At 40.3% G+C, this 23,566-nt stretch overlaps 1 protein-coding gene across 2 annotated transcripts; it reads right to left on the reverse strand.

Annotated features, from left to right (window-relative positions):
• Positions 1-1,805: 1,805 nt before the first annotated feature.
• ANP32E (acidic nuclear phosphoprotein 32 family member E) lies at positions 1,806-18,725 on the reverse strand. 2 transcript variants are annotated; one of them, XM_073323532.2, is made up of 7 exons: positions 18,477-18,725; positions 15,059-15,208; positions 13,637-13,759; positions 11,996-12,161; positions 10,249-10,406; positions 7,454-7,505; positions 1,806-5,022 (listed from the first exon to the last, which is right to left on the reverse strand). In XM_073323532.2, the coding sequence occupies exons 1-7, from the start codon at positions 18,528-18,530 to the stop codon at positions 4,958-4,960; spliced, it is 768 nt and encodes a 255-aa protein (XP_073179633.1). In that variant the 5' UTR covers positions 18,531-18,725; the 3' UTR covers positions 1,806-4,957. The 2 variants fall into 2 exon arrangements, with proteins under 2 accessions (XP_073179633.1, XP_073179632.1); XM_073323531.2 differs by having other exon boundaries at positions 1,806-5,025; positions 18,477-18,724.
• Between the last annotated feature and the right edge of the window lie 4,841 nt (positions 18,726-23,566).

Here is a 23,566-nt window from a genome sequence, read left to right on the forward strand (position 1 = left end):
CTGGTAATCAACTGCTCTTTAAGAGAAAGCACCATTCTTTGCACCCTTGATACTGACATAACTGCCCTACTACCCCACTTTCCACAAATGTGTTCAGGCAGCAGCTATCACATAAAAATAAATAAAACAGCTTTTGTCTGCCCTGTTTAAGGTTTACTAGACACTGCAAAGAGAAAGGCACGTTAGTACCGGTCAGGACAACATACTAGCCTTGGCACTCATTTTCGGAACACCTATCCCCAGGAATGCCTCAAATCTTCACATTTATTTTTGTATTTAAAAGGAAAGTACTGTGCCCTACAGTTAAGTTTTCCCCTCTGTATACTGGCATACCACAATGTAATGTTTTTACCTTTTTGCAGACTTACAAGGCTATAAAACTACTAATTCACACCCAAGATATACTCACCTACCCCTTCGCCATTATGAAAGGCAAATATTTTACTCAGTCCCAACCCTCCATCCCCTCTCCCACAAAAAATCCACCGGAGAAACAGGCACATAGGATTTTGTGAAGCTAATTTAATGCCTTTCATTCTGAAGCAGCGAAAGTGCTTCAGAAATATATCAGTGGAGTAAGCAGTCATCTAGGACAGAAAGGAGGGAGGTAACTAACTTTCACAAGTGCATCCATGGGATTTTTGTCAAGGATATTGGACCAATCTCAAAATAAAAGCAACAGGATCTCTAGCCCCTTGAAAAGTAGAGGGAGTAGCTTTCTAAAGTCCTACCTGAAGGAGACCTCAATGTTTCTACATCAGAAGAGTAAGAGACTGAGCTAGAAGTTTAGTTCCAAGAGATGTCTAGCTAACCACTTTTAAAAAGCAAAGTCCAAGCTCTTGCCTGTCATCCCACTATATCAATTTTACTTCACAAGATTGAACCAGATTTGTCTATTTACTGTAGTTGAATTGCATCCAGTTTACAGAGAAGGCAGGCAGCGCTAGCACTTGCATACTCATTTCTGCATTGAGGTTATGCAGAAAAGCATTTCAATTCTCTTGACATCATTTTAGGTTTATATATAGGTGTCAAAAATAGCTCAGGGCAGAGAAGTCACAGCAACAAAATTCAAGAACTAAATTTTTTGGTAAAATTAGAGGGCTAAGCTTAGGAAAATACAATTCTACAGAAAGTTGATTAGAAGTTTCTTTCAGGAAGCCAATATGAATCTGGGTTAGGGTAACCAGACAGCAAGTGTGAAAAATCAGGACAGTGAGTGGGTGGGGTAATAGGAGCCTATATAATAAGAAAAAGACCCAAAAATCAGGACATCTGGTCACCCTAATCTGGGTGGTCAGTTACTTAGAGTGTAAGGTCTTTGGGACAGCCACAGTATGGTGTGTAGCAAATAGGAGCTACTGCAATGCAAATAAATATCAAAACCTGTTAAGTTCACTTTTTTAAAAAACAACACATCAGTCTATCATCTTCTTAGAATCATCTTTTCACAATTGTAGTTACTTGATTCTCTGAAATATGGAATTCAAAATGCTATTGCAAAAAGTGCTATACAAAAGCTAGGTATTACTGTATTATACAAGGCAGAATTGATTCCCCCCCACCCCGCAATGACAGCCCGACTGACATGAACAACACTTAATGTATTTTAAAACTTGAGGGAAGTGCTATTACTTCAATAACAACTTTACAAGGACAGGTAGTTGCGGTTATAATAAAAGTACAGTAAGTTTCCATTAACTGAGAACAATACTGGGAAATAGCAAATACTGCTTATTCCTCTGATACAAACAAAAAATGCAGCTACTGAATGGAAGCTATATGCTAGAAAATTAATCCAATACAACAATAAATTTTCAATTTATTTGAAATAATTCAGTTTGAAAAACTTTAATTTAAAATGTACAGCACACATGGGGAAGAAACACATTTTGTTACAACTAAAAGTCATCAGAAGAGTGCTGCAGGGGTTTTTTTTTTATTATTTATTTAACACTGTCATGGCTTTATTCAAAACACAGTTGCACAAAATCAATTACTTCAAAGTTTTTAAGGAAAGGGTTTGATAAGGAACTGAACACACTATATACATACTGCCATACAAAGAGCATTAAAATAGGACAAAAACCTCTACAAAATATAAAACCCACCCTTACATATTTGCATGAAAAGACCACCCACCAAGCAAAAAAATTTTCAGGTATCTGGAGGCTCTGTGTGTTACCTTAAAAAAACAAACAAAAAAGCTGTACTATCTTGGTTATGTGTCAAGCTGACTGGCAAATGTGGAAACTATATTTAAAATGGTAACACTGTGGAAAAGACAAAAATTACTTAGCAAGTCATAGTTGCATGTGAGGTTCAGACTTTTGTTACCAGCAGCTGATGCACCACATTGTGAACTGTTTTAAAAAATGTAAGCCTGCATGTTTTATGGAAGGATCTACTAAACCCTCCAAAGGTAATTAAATAGTTTAACCTTTATAACATTGAATGATTTAAGGTAGATTTGCTGACTGAAACAAGACTGTTGATAACTTTAGTAATTTCCATCAAAAATCTCTTAATTTAAATTTCAGTTTAACGCTGTATTTAAGTACAATTTGTGTATGCCTCAGTATAAGACAGTCTAGTATAATCTTTACATTGAGAGATTTAAGTACATATTTGTAAATAGGAAGGTTTTATCATTTGCTGAGACTAAAAAAGTTAACATTCAAAGACAAACATAGGGGAAAAACTTTGAGATAGTAAAGATGAATACAAAGCAACTGCTTTGAACACAGAGCCTCCATAATGAAAGAAGGGGTGTGCACTTAATTAAGATTTTTAATTCATTTAATATTCATACAAACAAACATAGGAACTTGGATTGTGGTTGCAAATGTTGTTTCACCAATTACTTTTCTAGTGTCTCTACAGATATCCATTTAAAAGTTTAACCCATTTAATCAATATATTTCCAAATCTTTTGCCAACTGTCTCATACATTCCATTCAAATGTCTTTAAAAGTTGGCTCTGCTTTACAACCACATGAACTATGATTTACGGCTCTATTAAGAAAAAAACAGAAAAAAACCCCCAAGAAATTGGGCTTTGTGGACTTCTTTGCTCATGCGGTTTGTCTTAACTTGATTCAGGAATCATTACATTTAGGCTGTGTCTATACAAGCTAGGACTGTGATTCTCAGTAGTTCAGCCACAGTAGCACAATAATATGGTTTAGCAGTGCCGAGTACAAACCCACCTGAACCTTACGGGTACATACTCAGCACAGCTAAGCCGTGCTAAATACTGTTTATACTCATGCTAGCTCAATGAGAGCTAGCACAAGTATGCATATGCAAGCTGGAAATCACACCCTTAACTCATGGTGTAGACATAGCCTTAAAGTCTGCCAGTATGTGAAACGCCTTATTAAATATTTACAGGTAACTGTGCTATATGGGTGACTCCACTATACAGGTCCAGGAAATACCTCACGTATCTTTCCACAGTTTAAACACAGTTACTGTCAGCCAAGAAAGATATATAATAAAAAAATAGAGTCTCTTGAATAAAGCTGTGTGTGATATTTGGTTGAGTATCTATTTGAAACAATGCAAGTTAGTGTTGCATTGAGATGCCTGTTTGAAATCCAAATTACAACTGCAAAAGAGGAGTGCTGTGTCTCTGAACTTCTATTTTGCATTGGCTCAAATGGGAAGTGAGATAATCCACTGGGGCAGAATTTAAGATCTACTAGTCACAATTAACAGTCTGCCAAAGAAAAGCCTGGCCTGCATATCTTCTGCACTTGCAACCGACTATGTGAAGTGGAATAAGTTGCCGCAGCTTTCCAAGACAGAAAACTAAGAACTATTTACTGTTGAAATGGGGCCTTTAATGATTTAGCTGCAACGACACAAAAATTTTAAAAGTGACCTGCAAAGATGAGAGAATCAATCTCACACTCATTTTTTGCCTTTTTATGTTTTATAAAGGCTTTAAAAGGTTGGGGGTTTTTTAAATTTAGAAGTGTGTTTGATGGGAATACCTGCTTGTTTTTACATTAGAAATTCAGGTCCTGTCTCACCTCAAAAAGACTACGATAATTGGGGAACTAATGAAATGACAACATAACAAGAGCCAAGTGAGTGAAAGTTGAGCAAGTAAGAGGGATAGGGAGTTTTGGTTAGACTGTTAAAAACTTTGGATTGTTTTTTAGTTTGTTTGAAATACCTATATAACTTCAATGACTAAACATTCTGGAGAAAGCAAGCCTTTGTTAAGGATGCCACATCTCCTCCACTTCAATTAAAGCATGAGAGCTAATATACATCCTCAAACATATCCAACAAGTCCTCCAACACAGTTGATATTCAGAATAAACAGGGAAAACTAGGCCTTAAACCTGTTTAGGCCTTCTTCATAAGTAATAACACAGTAAAAGAGGGCATAAGCTCCCCCATCACCAAATAATTCACAGGTCACTTTTTTTTTAAAAAAAGTTAAAATAATCAAGTTGATTCCAAGTAGGACCTGTGGTCAGCTCAATTGGTTTTAACCAACTTTTCATTTGAAATAGACTGTTGACTTTATCACATTACAGCATCTTTGATTTCAGTTTACATACAATTTTAAAATCTTAAATGAAATTCACCATACTAAACCCATGTAAAAGTCTGTCTTTAATTGTGGACTAATAATGACAAACACTGCAAGCTTGTATAAAACAAAAGAAGTCCAAATAAAATTCTAGGGGAAAACTTGACAATGGGTTCAGTGATTATAAGGTTGAAAGTTGTTTTCTACATATGTTCACTACCAGGCTATTACATCTTATTTGGAATGATAAAAAGGGCAAAAATAGTAAAACCACACCTTTCCTATAAAAAGTTAACATGTTATCTTCTGTAAGGACATCTATGGTACATGGAGACATACAGATCTGCATGATCACTATTGCGTATTCTGTAACTTAAAGACTCTGGTCCTATTCATTTCTATAGTGACTTAATCATCCTCTTCCTCGCCCTCATCTTCAGGATCTCGTTTCCTCTTCTCCCCTTGGACACCCTCTGCTGAGAAAAAGAAGTTTGTATATATTTGATTACACTCAATTTAAACATCAAGAAGTTAACTTGTGTTGTGCTCTTACCTATAAAAAACTAGCAGACTACTTCAAATTATATTTTTTCTTCTTATATGCACTCATTACTATACATCTTTGTGATGCGGATGGATCTTTTTGAAACAACCAGTTTCTTATTTATTCTGAGTAACTTAGGTGAGCCATATTAAGATGAATACTCAAACTGAATATACTACATTTCATACTGGAAACAGGTTATTCTTCAGTCTGATGTACATCTGAATCCTTTCATGTCTGGACTGCAAGTTACATATTCAGTAAACCAGATTATATAGAGATTTAAAATGGAGAGAGGACACATTTAACCTGATTTTGCTTTTACTAACTTACTTTTCTTAATTTTCAACAGTTTCATACAAAAAATGTGGCAATAATTAATCCAAGTGGCCTATTATGCACTCTTGTGGCCAAAATATGAAATGCAATTTGAAAAATTTAAGATTTGACATTCTCAGAATCATTTTCTGGCCATTTAAACATCCTCACTGGCTGCTTTACTGTCATGGTAAATAAGATGAAGTGGACCGTTAACACCTTGAATGAGTCTTTAATTAACGCACATTTCAAGGGACATTCCTTATACTAAACAACCTGTTCCACCTTGTATTTAGCTGTGACATACTGAGTACGTTTTCCAGACCTGAAGAAGAACTCTGTGTGAGCTTGAAAGCTGCTCGTCTCTCACCAACAGAAGTTGAAGCAATACAAGATATTACCTCACCCACCTTTCGCTAATATCCTGGGACCAACACGGCTACGACACTGCATAGTTCAATATCAGTGATTTTAAAATCCAGAGTACAAATTTCCAAAGAGGTATTCAGTTAAGCCAAGCGCGTAGAACAAAAGTCCACTAATGCAATCAGGAATTTTTGAATTTGTCTACTAGTCTACATTTAATAAAGAAATTGGCTTCAAAGGGCTACACAAAAACTCAAGAATCTTTTCACCCTGTAAATCTCTCTAAATCTGGCCAGTCCTTACTGAAAATGAGCAGAACCACGTAAGTAAGTCACCTAACCCATCACAGTATGTAGATGTTTACTACACAGTAGCAGGATTACACTACTGCCACTAACAGAACTATTATTATTATTAATCAATCTAGCATCCAAAAACATGCTGGGCATTTTATAAACATAAAATGACTGGTCCCTGCCCTGAACATCTTGAAATCTAAACAGACACTCTAAAGTGAGAGAAGGGTACAATCCAAAGTTTTCCTTTTTTTGCCACTGCTTTTGTCTATTTGCCTTTTGATTGGCAGTTTGTTTGTAGCCTCTGCCTATTAAGTGTAAGGCTTACCCAATTTCTCTGGTTGATTCTTTTCATACTTATTGTATACATGAGTATACAGAGGTATCCCATTTGTACCATGCAAAGAAAACGCAGTATTCTCAACAGACAGAGCTTGAGATCATTCCCTCTAAAAGTATGACATACCACTATTCCTCAATACTAGCAATACACTTAGTACCAATATATTCTCCAAGTAGGATGAATTTCCTTTATTTTTGTTAGTTACAAGGCAGCTTGTCACTTTGCTTGTTTATATTCTCAACGTTCTTAGGTCTCGAGATGAAGTCAAACAGAACTCTTTTCCCTCAAACATCTATTTCCAAGCCTTTGTCTATATTTATAGGAACTACATAAGACATTAATGTATGGAATTTCACTTAAACTCTTTAAGAAGCTACTGAAAGAAACTAGATGGGAAAAAAAATCCAACCAATGAGTTTAAGCATGCAGCCCTTAAACAGGACATTGGGTTTTGTTTTTTCTTAAATGACACCTCCTTAAAATATTTTATGCAGATGCCATGGCGGGTGGGAGTAAGGGAGGGCTTTGCGGGGGTCCCAAAAATGCTGCTTTTAAGCCCTAACCAGGGAATTCAGACACTTCTGATGCATTATTAATGAACCTCTTTTAAACCTGCGATAAACGAAGTTTATGCAACAGCCCTACCTTAGGAAGTTAGATTTCTGTAGCTCCTTCATTTGGCAACTTTCCCCTTTACACTTTAGGGCACTAAAATATTTCTATAAAAATGCTTAGAAAATTGTTTTTGTTCATTTTTACTCAAAAGTTAAGTGTTAAGATATACTGGTTAAGGGAAAAGAGATAGCATATGAAGTAATACATGGCTGCTCAGCTAAATGCTTAACTTGTGAAATCTTTCATAAGTCCATATCAGGATACCTTCTTTCCCTGTGTTTACATACCTTCAAACAGACCAGCTAGACAGACATAATTTATACTAATGGACCGCCAGTCTCAACCTCCTAAATTACAGAAGTTGAAAGAATCAATTCAGAAGGGTTCTGAAACATGCTACTTTCACAATTAGTGAAACTTACCTTCTTCCTCATCACCTCTTTCTTCAACATAGTCATCATCATCCTCTTCATCCTTCACAATATGAAATATTTAATCAGATTTTTAAAAATTGCAGTATATCTAGGGTTAGTTTAAGCAGCCTATACTTCAGTTTTCTCTAAACAAAGCACTTATTCTGTTTAGTGATCACATTCTGTATTTACTTTCTCTCAGGTTTTTTTTTACTATAGCTGTGTGAAGACAGGAGGCCAAATTCTTCTCTACGTTGCACTTATCTGGGTTGCACAGATATATAAAAATCAGAATTTGGTCTGTAGTCTGAGTTTTTTCTTGTTACTTCCCACTTATCAATAGTTTGTGATGCCACCAGGAATTTACAAAATGATACATTAAGGAAGAGCAAGACAGTACAACAAATAAGCTTTCATCAAAATGTCACGGAAATAGAGGATTGTGAAAAAATGTGGAGAAACTATGGCAGCAGCAATAGATGAACTAGGAACAGATCTAATTTTTTGCTACTATGTCAATAAAGAAAAAAACACAGTAAATGAGAAGTAAGTTGCTCTTTCAGGTTTGCAGTTGGCAAATTGGCTTCAATTGGACCAACTTGTTACTGCAAACCCCAGACAAGATCACACAATGTTGTGAGATCTCTGCAGTACAGCAAGATTTGATGAAAAACTGAACATTATTTGCTAAAGCAGTAACTGCTAATGTTATACACGTTAATTTATTATACCATCTGGTAAAAATTTGAAGGCATTACAGTTAAAATTTTATCTATAATTTTGTCTTTAAACACAAAAAATTTAAGACAAGCTCTTGCTGAATGTATAAGGGAAGCTTCGAATTAGGCTACTTATTTAAAGGTCTGGTTTAAATGACATAGAATTTGGCTGATTCTAGCCCTCATTTATGCTCTCCAAAATATGATAAAAATCTGACCAGCTTGAACTTCCCGAACTGCATGCTCAATATAGGCCACTTTATCAGTAGCAAATAAAAAGCATCCTCACTATCTAGCTCTGTTGTGCTACCATGGTTTCCAACTCCTCTAAAGCCCTTTTTAATGCATACTGTAATTCCTTGTTGCCCAAAAGCAACGGTATACAGAAGCTACTGACTTACTGAAGATTTTAACATTGAAGAATTTCTGTTCTCTTTCCAAACCTTTGTTTGGCCATTCTCCAGAGGAATTTCCAAAAGGTTCTTATTCAACTCCTCAAATCAAACTTAGTTCTACCTTCTTGTAATGACTTTCAGCCATTACCTCCTCAAAATCTCAATGCTCTGATAAAAGGTTACAGAATTCTGTAAGACTATACAAAGCACTGAAAGTTCTATAAACACTTCATTATGATTAATAAAATGAAGACCACCAAACAACTGTGGTTCTCAAACTGTGGTCTATGTATCACTGGTAGTATATACACAGCAGTCATGTGGCATGCAGGATGGTTTGAAGATTAATACAGGTTGAACCTCTCTAGTCCGGCACCCTCAGGACCTGAATGGTGCTGAACCAGAGAATATGCCGAACCATGGGAGGTCAATATTGTAGCGAGCGGGTCTCTCTTTATTTTTATCTCGACAAGGCGAATAAACGGAACAACACGCCGCCGCCTAGCCAAGGCTTACCAGCTCTGTTCGTAACAAAGTGTTAGTGTTGTTACACAATTTTACTGTATTGGCACAAGGAAATAAGTAGATAAAGCATAAAAAACATAAAATAAAATCATGCTAGACCACGGATGTTGCTAGACCAGAGTCTGCTGGACTAGTGAGATTCAACCTATATTAAAATAAGAATCTGTTATAACTACACTGAAAAGTTATGAAGGTGGTATTCCAAATACTTTTGGTTCTGAATGTGGTACAGAAGATCTTAAGAGTGTGAGTACTTTCTCTATACAGAAACAAAAATAAATACACTTCCTCCATACAAAAAACAGGGTAAGTGTCTAGTTGAAGAGACAAGAACTAAGACTCAGCATTCCTGCGTTTTATTTCTAACTGCCACTGATCCATGTAGCCATGATTAGGTCACTTCACTTCTTCCTGTGCTTAGTTCACAAATCTAAAATGGAGATACCTGCCTTTCTCAATAAGCTTGTGTGAGTGAATATTGTAAAGATCTCTGAGATCCTTGAATTAAGGTAGTAATTTTGATGCTAGCCTTGCAGAAGTGCTGAGAGGAGTTACCGATGAATCAAGGGGATAAAAATTCCACCCCATGTAAAATAGCATTAGTTACAAAAAGCTTGATTTTCCCCCCCCGTTTAATTTTAATGTTACTCAGATAAAGTAGCATTGACTATTCTTGTTACTACTGTAGATTACGTAGTCAAGAACAAGGATATTTTTTCACTTTTTCTATAAAAAAGATTGGTTATCTACTTTAATCCAAAAAATATTCTAATCTGACAGTTTAGTTGGTAGTAGTGTACAATTTCAACATAGGGGAGGGGAGATAGGGTCTTGTTTTTTGAGCTTACAGAAAATGCAGACTTTTTCATTTTAGGTGGTGGGATGGAAGTTAAGAATATGGCTTTGATTTTTCTAAAGAGAAATGCAGAGATATTTAGTTGTTAGGCAATACTTATGCTCGACTAAATACTTCAGAGAGAAAACTTTATCACCAAAATCTAAAGTGGTCTGTTGCTTTACATACAATGCTAGATTTATAAGAATCGGTTTCTACAAAATGCATCTGTGTTTAGCCATTTTGCCTCATGAAAATCCTAAACCCCAGAAACAGAGTTTGTGAAATTAAAACTTCTTGGACTGAGTAGCTGAAAAAGTATAAATTTACCTGAATCTCCTCCTTCATCAGATATGAAAGGCCCACTTCCTCCTCCTCTTCTTCACCCTCCCCCAAGTCTGAACCTCCATCATCTTCATCCTCATCCTCTTCATACTCTCCTGGTGGACCAGCTTCATCCTCATCTTCATCATCATCCTCATCTCCTTCTGAAAGAAAGGAAATAGTTCCATATATCCTCACTTAAAACGTGATGATTTGTTCATAAACTCATTTTACATGCTTCCCAAAAATCTAAGACAACTCGGTAACAAGGTCTTCTCCAGAAGTTTTAAAAAATGGAGAGCATTCTGGAGAAAAGAGTATATTTAAAATATATGAAGACTATAAATGTATAAACACTAACTTAACAAGCATTTAGATACCAAGGGTGATAGGGCAAGGTCCCTGATCCTTCAAGCGACTCTTCTGCAAATGCAGATCCCTAAGCCTGCAGCAATCCTCAGAGAAGTCAGAGGGAAAGGGGGCTGTGGGGTATCTGCTGCACATAGATCAAGGTCTAAAATTTAAAAGGACAGCCAGCTTAACACAATACCCTTGAATGACTTTTACTTCCTATTTGTTCCAGGAAATGCCTAGTTAGAACTGTATTAGAGAAGAGATCTCATTTTTATTTTGTACATTTGCAGCAGCACATAGCCACTTTGACAATTTCTCTCAAATAGGCAGTTCTGTATAGGGTATTTTATGCAGCTACAGGGAAGACATTTTAAATATAAGTGTGAACCACAAAGGCTGGCAGGTGGAATTTAGGGACAGGTTTAGTATCTGAAACTACTTTTTAAACTTTTTTTTTTTTTTTAATTTACAAAATTTCTGGTTGATGCCCATTAAGAGATTTTCAGATACTGTTACATTTACTTATCCGTTGTTTACATTTTCAAACTAGAGCATTTGACACATTTAGCTTCTCTTTGGTGAAATTCTCTTAAAGAACACAACTCAGATTTAAGTATGACGACAGATGTAATCTAAAGCCAAAGTACAATCCACCAGAATAGCAACACGGAGACACTCATGAACAGCTCTATGTGAAACAAACATTTCAGATGTCTTTCATAGCTTTAGTGATCATGGTCCGAAAAGTTAACAGTATTTAAAGAAAGGCTTGCTACCTTCCATCCTTGCGTTGAAATCAGTGCAGAAATTGTGATAACTTTGCACTTCTACAGAGCCTTCCATCTAATTTCAGAACCATTTATAAACAAACATTAATGAATTAGCCCTCAATAGCAATGAAGAAGGTGGTATCCCCACTTTAGGGATAAGGAAAACTGATGCTTGAGGTCACAAGGGGATTCCAATACTAGCTTTGCTACAGGCCTCCTGTCTGTTGACTTCTACTCCTGTGATACAAGTATGCTTACTGAAATATAATTTCCACATAGATCAGATATGAAGTGAGAAAACCCTCCCGCAAAAAGCTTTCATTAACAAAATGGATTACCGCTGGCACGCTTATTTATTATTTTTAATGTAATCATATCTTTACTCAAGTAAAAGTCTCTCTCATTTAACAAGAATTGCACAACATTCTTGACTATGTTCTGACTCCAATTCTTCCTATTGTAACTCAGCATAAGCATCATTTGAATGAGTGAATGCTACAGAGCTATACTGCAAAAATGTAGCTTATGACATTGTGCTACTTCAGTCCAAGAGTAACTATATCATCAATATCTAAAGTTGAGACTAGAAAGTATATTTTATACAGCTATAGCACATTTAGAAAAATTACCCTCATCTTCCTCTTCTTCTGAATCAGGTGCCTCGTTATCTTCCTGATCAAATCCATCTAGGTATGTGATTTGGTGAAGCAGCTCAAAAACGCTTTCTCTGTAATCCTCCAGGTTTGTGATCTCACAATTGAACAAGTCGAGACTCTTCAAGTTTTTAAGATTTTGCTGAAAATGAAGAATTAAGAGTACTCATCTTTTTCTTCCAGTTAACACACACAAACTACTTGGTACCCTGAACCTTTGTCAAGTTGCAAGCCTTAGCCTAAACATAATAGGCTGTGTATCCAGCTACACAATTTACTTTGTACTCACCACCTTGGTCATCCATTCTCTGCAATGACTCCCTTTATATACAGAGTTCAGTATAAAGTCTCTGTTTTGATAATTAAAGAAGCGCCCCATAAGGTCACAGATATCACCTGTCCCTCTGCATCCATGATCTTTCTTAACAGCTATGTTCCACGAGAAGAGTGAAACTATTCAGGAGGTGGCTTGCAAGAGCAGAAAACAGAATTTAGACAGGCACTGGACCTACTCTGTGGAACTTACACCTTAAGATTTATTTCTTCAACTTAGCTTACCCCTCAGTTTCTACACAAATACAAAACTACTCACTGACACAAGCCAACCCCTAGGAGCTAATCAACCTATTTCTCCTATAAACTTGGAAGGAAGAAAGATGGGACTTTCCTGTTTTTTAGCTACCCAAGAGTGGCTTTGATCCTGCAGTTAAAGGGGTCATTACATCAAAACACACTATGGAACTTTTGGTGCTCCGTGGAAGAGTCCATAACACCAGCTGGTGTGCAGCAAGCCAGGGTGCACACTAACAGATCTTCCAGATAAGCTTAAAGAATTCTAGTACAGGTGACTCCCAAACTTTTCCCATATTACAGAACCCCTCTTCAAAGATAGTTTCATGGACACCTCCCACTCACAGTCACTTAACATTCTTGTGACAACTATTATTGCTTACATAGAAAAGTTATTAGGCAAGTAATTATTGTATTTTTAGTTTCTTTCAGTGTATTTTAGCAACTGAAAGCCAAGGAGGATCAGCAATATATAGATAGCCAGTGCTACACTGACTATAGACCACAGTTTGACAACCTCTGATCTGGTCCATACCACTGCTAACACAGGATAGCTTCCGATAGTAAATTTTCAAGTATTGTCTTGATTGAACTATGGGATGATGAATTTATTACAGCAGAGTTATGCAATATAGGATGGACTGGGATACTGACAATCTAGAAAGAAAACATCCAAGTGTTACTTGAACTGGCAAAAAACCTGATGTATGGAAAAAGTAAAACAGTAATTTGCTCTCTGGATGCCTTTCAGTTTTGTTAAAGCTATACACAGGCAGCTAAACCACCCAGTTTATTATTGTTTTGTATTTTACTGATCTCCTGTGTAACACTAGCTTAAACACCATTTATTGCATTTATCTGTTGTATTTGTAAGGCATTCCTATTGTCAACCACTTACAACCAATCACTACTGTGTTCAATATTATGATCTATTTTTACCTTTGATACTTTTTTTTAAAATAAATTTAGAGATTTAACAATGGTTTACAATTCTTTAAAAAAACCACACACACAAAAACAAAAACAAAGAAACTACTTTATACTTACAAGGGCTTCCACAGTGCTAAGATCTTTGATTTTGTTGCCACTTAGATTTAGGTATGTGAGATTTGGACATTTTTCTGCCAGGACTTCCAGGCCTCCTGAAATGATGTTGTCACTCAATTCCAACTACCATACACAAAAATTGGATCATTAGATGGTTGATTTCACTGCTATCGAAATTAAGAGCTTGTATTTTATTATAACAATAAATGCATCACAAGACCACTTGACTTCCTGTATAACCCATAAAAGCCTCAGACTACTTACATAAAATAAAGTTTGCTTAAAACAAAAGGAACCTATATTGATGTGTACGTATTTCCAAAGCCTAACATATTACTTATTTCCACAGCACTTTACTATGTGCCTGGTTCAGATAATTCATTAAGAAGTTTCATACTTGGGTCCCCATCCTTCACTTGAAGCCTGTGTGGTCCCATTGACTACAACGGGACTAGTCACACTTAGCACAGTTAGTTTATCATGTGCTTAAATGTTTTCAGGATTGGGACCTTAGATTTTCAGCAGGAAGTGAAACCTGATGTTAGATCTTTGTACAGGTTTTATTTAGACATAATGGGCAAAATCCTGGTTCATTAGTCATGGGTGAAACGCTGAGTTACTCCAGTGGAACCTGTGTTTCATACTCTGGAGCTGGGTTTTCACCTAATATATCTCATCCTCAGCCCCCCTCTCTTTCCATTCAATTGCATGAAATATCTTTAACCTAACTGTAAAAGTAAAAAGTAATATTGTACTTTTGATCATTGCCTCAGACATTAATCGGTACTCAAATTGTCAATCTCTGTTTGAAAGACTACTTTGAAGTTTACAGAAATTACGAAGGATAATTTCAAATTTGAAGCAATTAAGTTCAGGATCTCAGATCTCATTTTTAGATTAATGATGCACATGATAGAGTACACACATTAATGACTTTGTATAAATATTATGGGTGTATTTTATTAATAAAATAATTAATTAAAAGCCACAGCATCAATGAAAATGCTAATATCATGAGAAGGCTATACCAGACCCTAATTTCTAGCATTGAATAGATAAGCCACTTATTGTTCCAAGAATTCTTGGACAAGAATAATTTGAACATAATTTAAAAATACCCACACCAATTTTAAACCTTGAAAAGTTTAGACAGGTATCATTTCAAAGCCCTGCAAAGACATTCTAGTAAGACATTTCAATATGATGCAAATGTGATTGTCAATACTGAAAGGGTACAAGAACCTGTGTTAACCAAAGATTTTTACATAAAGAGGTGTATAAATTTGGCAAAAGCGAACTGACTTTTAGTCCAGAGACACCAAGCATCAGAGGGGTAGCTGTGTTAGTCTGTATCCACAAATACAACAAGGAGTCCGGTGGCACCTTAAAGACTAACAGTCTTTAAAGTCTAGAGATACATACCTTTCGGAGCTTACTTAAGGTGGGGAGTCTGGCCAGTGATGTCAGTTCTACATTGGCCATGCTGAGAAACTCTAGCTCTTTAAATGACTCATTCAGGCCTTCAATTTCACCATTGCTGGATCGACAGTTATCAAGCACCAACTCTGTCACCTTCAAACAGAACATAAAGTCACTCTTCAGGTTAATGAAGACCTTTAAGCACACTGAACTTTATCTAAACCAACAGCTTGAAGAATTAAACCATTAAGACAACATGTTTTATTTTGCACTTAAGCAAAAACTGAAGTTATCGGGGCCTACAGTCACCACAATTAACATTGCCAACCTACTAAAAAAGTACATAGCATATATTTGCAGCAAGAGAGTTTGAAGCATGGTCATAAAAAGGAAAATATGTAAGAGGCAAATTTTAGCATGTTAATGGTCAGAAATATATGGCTCTGGATAACACAACCACAATGATGCACGTGGGCCTTTATATGGCTAGAAGCATAGGAATTGCAAAACCAGATCAGCTCAATGGTTTATCAGATAAAATATCCTATTTCAGATAAAGGACAGTGCCAGATGCATCAGAGGAAGGTGCAAGAAACCCCATGCACATTGGACAATTAAGGAATAATATACCAATAAAGGAAATTTCTTCCTTAAACCCATCACTTAAGTGGTTAGCTTATACCATGAACATTTAATATCCCCAAATTTTGTTAATTCTACCAATTTAACTGGATATTCTCATTACCCATAAAAGAACCTAATCCTTTTGCAAATCCTACTAAAAGCTCTTTGCCTCAATATCTTGTGGCAGTGAGTTACACAGGTTAATTATGCATTAAGCATTTTCTTCTATGTGTTTTAAATGTGTTACTCTATTTCACAGAATGTCTTATATTATGAGAAAGGGTAAATAGGACCGCCAAATTAACCTTCTACATACCATTTACTGTGGGTTTTAACAGGCATGGGCACTACATTTTCCCACAAAACTCTGACATTTTAAATGTCCTAGCTGCAAAACAAACAAACAAACAAAAAAGGATCCAGCCCAATATTAGTATGTAAAGTTCAGCTTTGAAATAAGGGTGGCTCTAAAGAACATCACACTTGTTGACTGACAACTTACTGGTCAAATAGACAAATAAGAGGTACAAAATTTAAAGCCTTATTTCACACCACTACAGATAGAGGGGAAAGTACAAGTGGTATCTTGGCTTTGGTCTTACTTTTGTCAGTTTGAGCTAAAGCCTCAATATTGTTTTAAATAAAGTTTGTAGAGGATTTTTCCTTAAAAACAAAAATTTCATAAAACACTGGAACTATTCTTTTGGGGCTACTCCAGTCTCTTCAGTTAAATGTTTATGCTAATCTAAATGCATATTTAGGCTTTTAAAAACATCTGGCCCAGAAATTATCAAAATATGTATTGTTTATTCAACTAATGGTTTTTATGCGCTTCTACATTTACTGTAAATCAGGTCAATCTCTCAGCCTGGCATGAAGTAACAACACTTTCTGATATCAACCTATCTGGACTTTATACTCTTGGGGCACCTAGACATGCTGGTCAATAGCATTCTTACTGACCTAAATGCAAAAACATCTGCTGGAGCTACAAATCATTCGTTGGCTGAGTTCAACAGCACGGAAGCAAAGGCTGCAGGTTGATCACACAGCAGTCAATGAAATTACTATAGGAGATTAACTGAACCACCTCACCCCCCTAAAATAGTAGAGTGCAGCAAAATCCTTCCCAATGCAGAACACAATATATAAATGAGTATGATCACCTGAAAATGGTTGCCTTAAACTTCTGTTAAATACATTTGTTTGAAGTTCCTTCAGACAATCTATAGGAACACACTTGTCTACATATAATTGAATCTTACAGTGTAAACACACACCCTGGGCTCCCACATTTAAGAAGAGGTTCGTTATGATCAGAATTGCTTTTATCTGCTTGAAGAGGAAATAAAACGTTAAGAAAAGTATTTGACATGCAATCTGCACATTGCAATTCACTTCAGGACTTTCATCCTACTTCGCTATAAAAGAAAAAAAAGTTTCACTATAAGCAGGTTCCATTCCCACTGGACTTTTGTTTTGAAGTTAAGTTACAGCAGCAAGGGCTGGCGTTCTCTGCAGCACTCGACACCTCCAGTCCACTCCCATCACAGAGTTAGAAAGGAGCTACCTGACTCTAGCTGCATGGCGGGCACAGAGAAGCGAACCCTATTGTACATGACCTCGCAAAACCGAACCTTATTGCTTGGTGGGTGGAGGTACAAACGAGAAGCCTATCTTGTCTCTGATGACTGAACAGGACCTAACGGCAATCGCCTTATCTGCCTTTAGCCATTAGGAAGGCCGGTTATAAGCAGTATGATTTCAAGGAAAAGAGAGGAGGGTGCCATTACCCCATCATGCGCTCACTGGGCAGAGCTGAAAACTCAGGGAAGGAAGGGGGTGGGAAAGAGAAAGAAGAGACTAAAAACGATGTAATTCAAAATAAACAGCTCCAAATGCGAGAAGAGAAAGAAAGGGGGGAAAGCATTCTACACAGAGGTTTTATAAAAACTGCCTGCCTCTGGCAGATTGCTGGAAAAGGACTGCAGGAAATCAGTCATGTACCCAGATACTTCTAAAATGGATTCGGTGCAACTCTGACCTGTTTACAATATCCACGTAGTAGAAGTTAAAAATAAATAAGGCAAATCACAGCAGAGATGGCAACCAGAAGAGGGATCATAAAAGTTACGGATTCCAATGTGTTCATCAGCCCCAAAAAGCAGCTCTAGCTTGAAGGGTCGTAAAAAAACTCCCCCAAACCTATAGATATTGAAGCATGATGGGTGACCCACATCTTTCCATGCACAAGAGTTAAGTTAGCAGAGAAGGCGGGGAAAGGAGAAAGAAGTTCTCACTCTAAATCCAGCACTGACACCAAACGGGGAAACACCCTTAAATTCAACCAAGAACTAGCCGGCAAAAAGCTAAGAAGGGATCCGCCAAATGTGGTCGACCCCGATCCGCAGCTCCGAGAAGGGGCTGCCGGGGAGGGTGGGGGTTAATTTCTGCTCTCGGGTCACCCCGAGGACCCTCTCACACAGAGCCAAACGCCTTGGGCAAGGGGCCCATCCCAGGCACAGACTGCCCCACTTATCCAGCGCCGCGCTCGGCGTCGGCTGCGGAGACACACAGCAGCGGTCTGCGGAACAGCCAAGGGTTACGCGGGTGCACAAGCAGCCTCCCCAGGAACCTTTGGGGGCGCGAGGCAGAGGGAAGGTGTGTGTGTGGGGGGGGGGGGGGGGACGCGGCGGCCTCGCAGTACAGAGGCACCCGGCCCCACGTGGCGGCTGCCCCCCGGGCCATGTATCAGCTGTTCAGCAATGGGGAGCCGGGGGGCGTCACGTCCCCTCACCTTCTCCGGGGCCCGATTCCTCAACTCCAGCGTGATGCGCTTCTTCATCTCCATCTCCCCCCTCCCTGAGGCCCCCGCGCCGCGAGGGAGGGACGCGCCGCCGAGCCGACGCCGCTGTCGCTGTCGCAAATGGAGGCAAGAGTTGGGGCTCGAACTCCTCCAGCAGCCGCCCCACCCCCTCCCTTGGTACACACACGCAGCTCCTGCCTCCTCAATGGCCGCTCGCGCACTGAGCCTCCATTACACGGCGCACGGGGCCCCCTCCCAGACGCCCCGCCTTCGCTGAAGCGTTACCTCCCCGTCACCCATTGGCCCAGAAGGGCTTCACTTCAGGGCGAGGGGATTGGCTCCGCCGGACGCCATTCAAAGTGCGCCTCTTTCGAGCCAAGCCCCGCCCCGCGCGGCGCCTTTCCTGTCTTTGTGCGCTTGGCGCGCGGCTCTCACATGTGGGTTGCACCGCAGGGGCAGGGAGTTCTACCTACTGCACGCGTGTGCAGACTGCTGACGTAAGGTGTGCCTTGTGTATGGCCGTGGTACAGGTATGCGCAAAACTTGCAAGGCAAAACTGCATTAAATATCTGTGCTAGCCTAGGCCCGGGTACAAACTGGTTTCTGGCCCCAGTGCCCAAACTCCATTGGCTAAATTGAGACCATTTAACACTTATTTTGTGTTCTAGAAATCTAGACTAATGCATCCTGTACCTAGAGTCTACAAATCTGTGAGGGGATGGGGTGGGGATGGGGTGGGGAGGAGGCTCTGCAAACTCCATAGGTTAAATAGAATAAATTACGTTGCCCTGACTTCAGTTAAAGGATCCTGGTGCAAGATTGTCATAAAAAGCTCTAGCCATCCAGTTTTTGGCCCCAATCCTTCAAATTCTGCTGCCTAAATAGAGAAAAAGCTAACTGTCCCCAATGCATTCACAATACCCTGTACTGATGCATGCCAGTGCAGTAGCATGGCAAAAACTTAGAAATTGCTAAGTTTGGGTCTCTGCTTAAAAGTTGGATTATGTTGTTTTTTGAGCCCCAAGTCCCTGGTTTCAGTGCCTATACAGAAAATAAATGTAAATAGAATTTTATATTTAAAAAAAATCCAGACTCCAATGCAACTTGGTGTAACAGTGTCACAAATACTCAGGTCCAACACCTGGATTCTGCTGCTCCTATTGTACCAGTATCCCCAAACAAAAACAAAAAACACCCGGCAAGTGACACATGCCTATCCAGAAGCTCTGCAAAGAACTGGGTCCTGCCAGATGTAGCCAAATTTTTCCTCACAGCCCCATCTTCCCCATAAATGAAGAACAGAAGGCCCTGATGCTGATGGCGAACTTTGGGTGCCACCACCGTACAGATAATGGTAATATGCACACTTAGAAGGTCAATTTTGAGTCACATTTTTTAAATTAAATGAGAAGATTTAACTATATGAAGATAAATGCCAAAAATCCCTACTGTCCAAATACCTATCTGTTATCAGCTGGCAGGTTCCTGGAGGCACTGTGGTAGCAGTGGATCTTGAGGTATTTGAAAGAGGATGAGATTAGTGACTATGGAGTATAGAATCATAGACTATCAGGATTGGAAGGGACCTCAGGAGGTCATCTAGTCCAACCCCCTGCTCAAAGTAGGACCACTCTCCCATTTTTGTCCCAGATCCCTAAATGGCCCCCTCAAGGATTGAACTCTCAACCCTGGGTTTAGCAGGCCAATGCTCAAATCACTGAGCTAGTTTGGGGTGAGTGCTACATAAAAAAGGGGTGGCCTGGAAAAAAGCACAAAGTTTCTTGTGAGAAAAACAGGCAGCGGAGGCTGACATTGATGATGTGTGAGGCTGATGTAGGGAAGAGCAGATGGATAGGGAAGTGCCTTAAAGATAAGGTCTAGAGAGCCTGTATTAGGTGTAAGTGGGGGATGGGATAATATGGTCAGAAGGATTAACTGAGCAGCAGTGACTTGAGTGGACCTGTCAAGAAGGCTGGAGATGGGGAGGTTGCAGTAGCCGAGAAGAAGAGATGGTGAGGGCCTGGACAAGGGTTTTAGCAGTGGATGCCGAGCAAAAACTAGGTCTTAAAAATAGCACTGAGGATAAGGCAGCATGGACGTGTACTGATCTGAGGTTCTAGAGCAGTGGTCTCCAACCTTTTTATGCCCAAGATCACTTTTTGAATTTAAGGATCTGCCCCACCTCTGCCTCAAAGCCCTGCCCCACTCACTCCATCCCCCCCATCACTTTCTCTCTGCCACCCTCACTCACTTTCACTGGGCTGGGGTAGGTGTTTGGGGTTTGGGGGGCGTATGGGCTCTGAGCTGGGGCCGAGGGGTTCGCCGTGTGGGAGGGAGCTCTGGGCTGAGCCTGGGGCGGGGGTTAGGGTGCAGGAGGGGGTACAGGGTGCTGGCTCTGGGAGGGGGGGCAGGGTTGGGGCTTGAGGTGCAGGAGGGGGTTCGAGGTGCAGGATGGGTATGGGGTGCTGGCTCTGGGAGGGGACTCAGGGCTGGTTTGGGGTGCTGGCTCTGGGAGGGGGCTCAGGGCAGGGGCTTGGAGTGCAGGAGGGGGTTTGGGGTGCTGGCTCGAGGAAGGGGCTCAGGGCTGGGGGTTGGGATGCGGCCTCCTGCTGGGCAGCACTTACCGCTAAGGCAGGCTCCCTGTCCACCCCGGCCCCACGCCACTCCTGGAAGGGACCAATGGGCTGCGGCCCCTGGGGTGGGGGGTGGCACATGGCTCCGCAAGCTACCCCTCTCTGCAGGCACCACCCCCACAGCTCCCATTGGCCACAGCTCCCCGTTCCCGGCCTATGGGAGCTGTGGGGGCAGTGCTTGCAAGCAGGAGCAGCGCGCGGAGGGAGACCCCTGCCCCCCACCTGCGGGGCTGCGCTGGCCACTTCTGGGAGCAGCATGGGGGCAGGGCAGTCAGGGAGCCTGTTTTAGCGGCAGCCCCGCTGTGCCGCCAGAGATTGCGATTGACTGGGAGATTGTGATCAACGGGTTGGTGACCACTGTTCTAGAGAAAAGACAAGAGTCCAATATGTCACCCTGGTTACAGGCCTGCATGAGGGTGATGTTGTGAACAGTCCAAAACAGGACATTATAATAATTTACTAAGAACATGAATATTTGTTCACTGAGATTCTGTTTGTGCAAAATTGGCTTTGCCAAAGCTCAAAAGACAAGGAGATGAGCATTGTGGATGAAATCCCAGCCCCACTGAAGTCAGTGGGAGTTTTTGCCATTGACTTAAACGGAGACAGGATTTCATCCCTGTGTTTACAGGATCAAGACCTCTATGTCTCATTATGATTGAGGTTTGGTCTACACTAGCAACTTATGTTGTTATAACTGCATCGCCCAGAGATGTGGAAAATCCACACTCCTGAGTGATGCAGTTATACCGGCCTAACTTCTGGTGTAGACAGTACTATGTTTACGGGAGGGCTTCTTGGAGAGGTGGAGTACTCATAGGTAGCGTCTTCACTGAAGTGCTACCGCTGCATCGGTGTCGCTGTGCTGCTCTAGCATTTTAAATGTAGGCAAGCCCTGAGATTTAAGTGACATTTTAGATTTTAACTGGGAGCATATGGCTTCTTCTACAGCACCTTTATTCTAAGGCCATGTCTACACTACTACTTATGTTGGCAAAACTTATGTCACTCAGGGTTGTGAAAAAACACCCCCCCCGAGCGACATAATTTTCACCAGCATAAGTGTTCATATGTACAGTGCTGTGTCGGTGGGAGAGCTTTCCCTGCCGACATAGCTACTGCCTGCTGTTGAGGTGGTTTTATTATGTTGACGGGAGAGTTCTCTCCTGTCGGCACAGAGCGCTCTTACGGTGGTACAGCTGCACCGGTACAGCAGTGTCACTGTAAGCTCGCTAGTGTAGACATGGCCTAAGTCCTAAGTGTCATGGTAGGAGGCACCAGGTGGCACAGTTACACTTAATCTTACACGTTCTTTTACTTAGCATAAAGATATTGTTCACTCTTTGAAGAAATGCTGCATTGTTAATTTTGTGACGATGTTCCTTTGGGAGAGCTGTGGAAAGCAACAAAAGAGTTTACTCTTTGCCTTAATCTCTGTAATTAGAGTTAATTCTTGAGTCAGAATTGCTTTCTAGGAAATGGGTATTAGTGTTTGGGATGAAATTCCTGAAAGAGGGGATTGCCTGTATGCTGTTTGTGATCATCTCTGTTCAAGGACTGTATGTAGCAGGGATCAGCAACCTTTGGCACATGGCCCGTCAGGGAAATCTGCTGGTGGGCCAGACCGGTTTGTTTACCTGCAGGGTCCGCAGGTTCGGCTGATCGCAGCTTCCACTGGCCGCGGTTTGCCGTTCCAGGCCAATGGGGGCTGCGGGAAGCAGTGGGCCAGCACATCCCTCGGCCCACGCTGCTTCCCGCGGCCCCCATTGGCCTGGAACGGCAAACGGCAGCCAGTGGGAGCTGCAGTCGGCCGAACCTGCAGACGCTGTCGGTAAACAAACTGGCCCGGCCCGCCAGCGGATTTCCCTGACGGGCTGCATGCCAAAGGTTGCCGATCCCTGGTATAGAGTGTAACATAAACAGTTTGCACTTAGAATATACCCAGAATCCACATCACTGATTTCTCTTCTAGACAGTGGACCCACAATTTCCTGACATCTGTGCCTGCCTTGCACGTGGGCAACTTCAAAACAGACTCCAGTGAGAGACTGCTGAATTGGAATTAATTTGCAAACTGGATACAATTACCTTAGGCTTGAATAAAGACTGGGAGTGGATAGATCATTACACAAAGTAAAACTATTTCCCCATGTTTATTCCCCCCCACCCCCTTCCCTTCATCAGACATTCTTGTTAACTGCTGGAAATGGCCCACCTTGATTATCAATACAAAGAGAGCCCCCCCCCCCCCGCTGGTAATAGCTCACTTTACCTGATCACTCTCATTATAGTTTGTATGGTAACACCCATTGTTCCATGTTCTCTGTGTATATAAATCTCCCCACTGTATTTTCCATTGCATGCATCCGATGAAGTGAGCTGTAGCTCACGAAAGCTTATGCTCAAATAAATTGGTTAGTCTCTAAGGTGCCACAAGTCCTCCTTTTC

The sequence above is a fragment of the Lepidochelys kempii genome, chromosome 24, assembly GCF_965140285.1.
Source record: "Lepidochelys kempii isolate rLepKem1 chromosome 24, rLepKem1.hap1, whole genome shotgun sequence".
Lineage (NCBI taxonomy): Eukaryota > Metazoa > Chordata > Testudines > Cheloniidae > Lepidochelys > Lepidochelys kempii.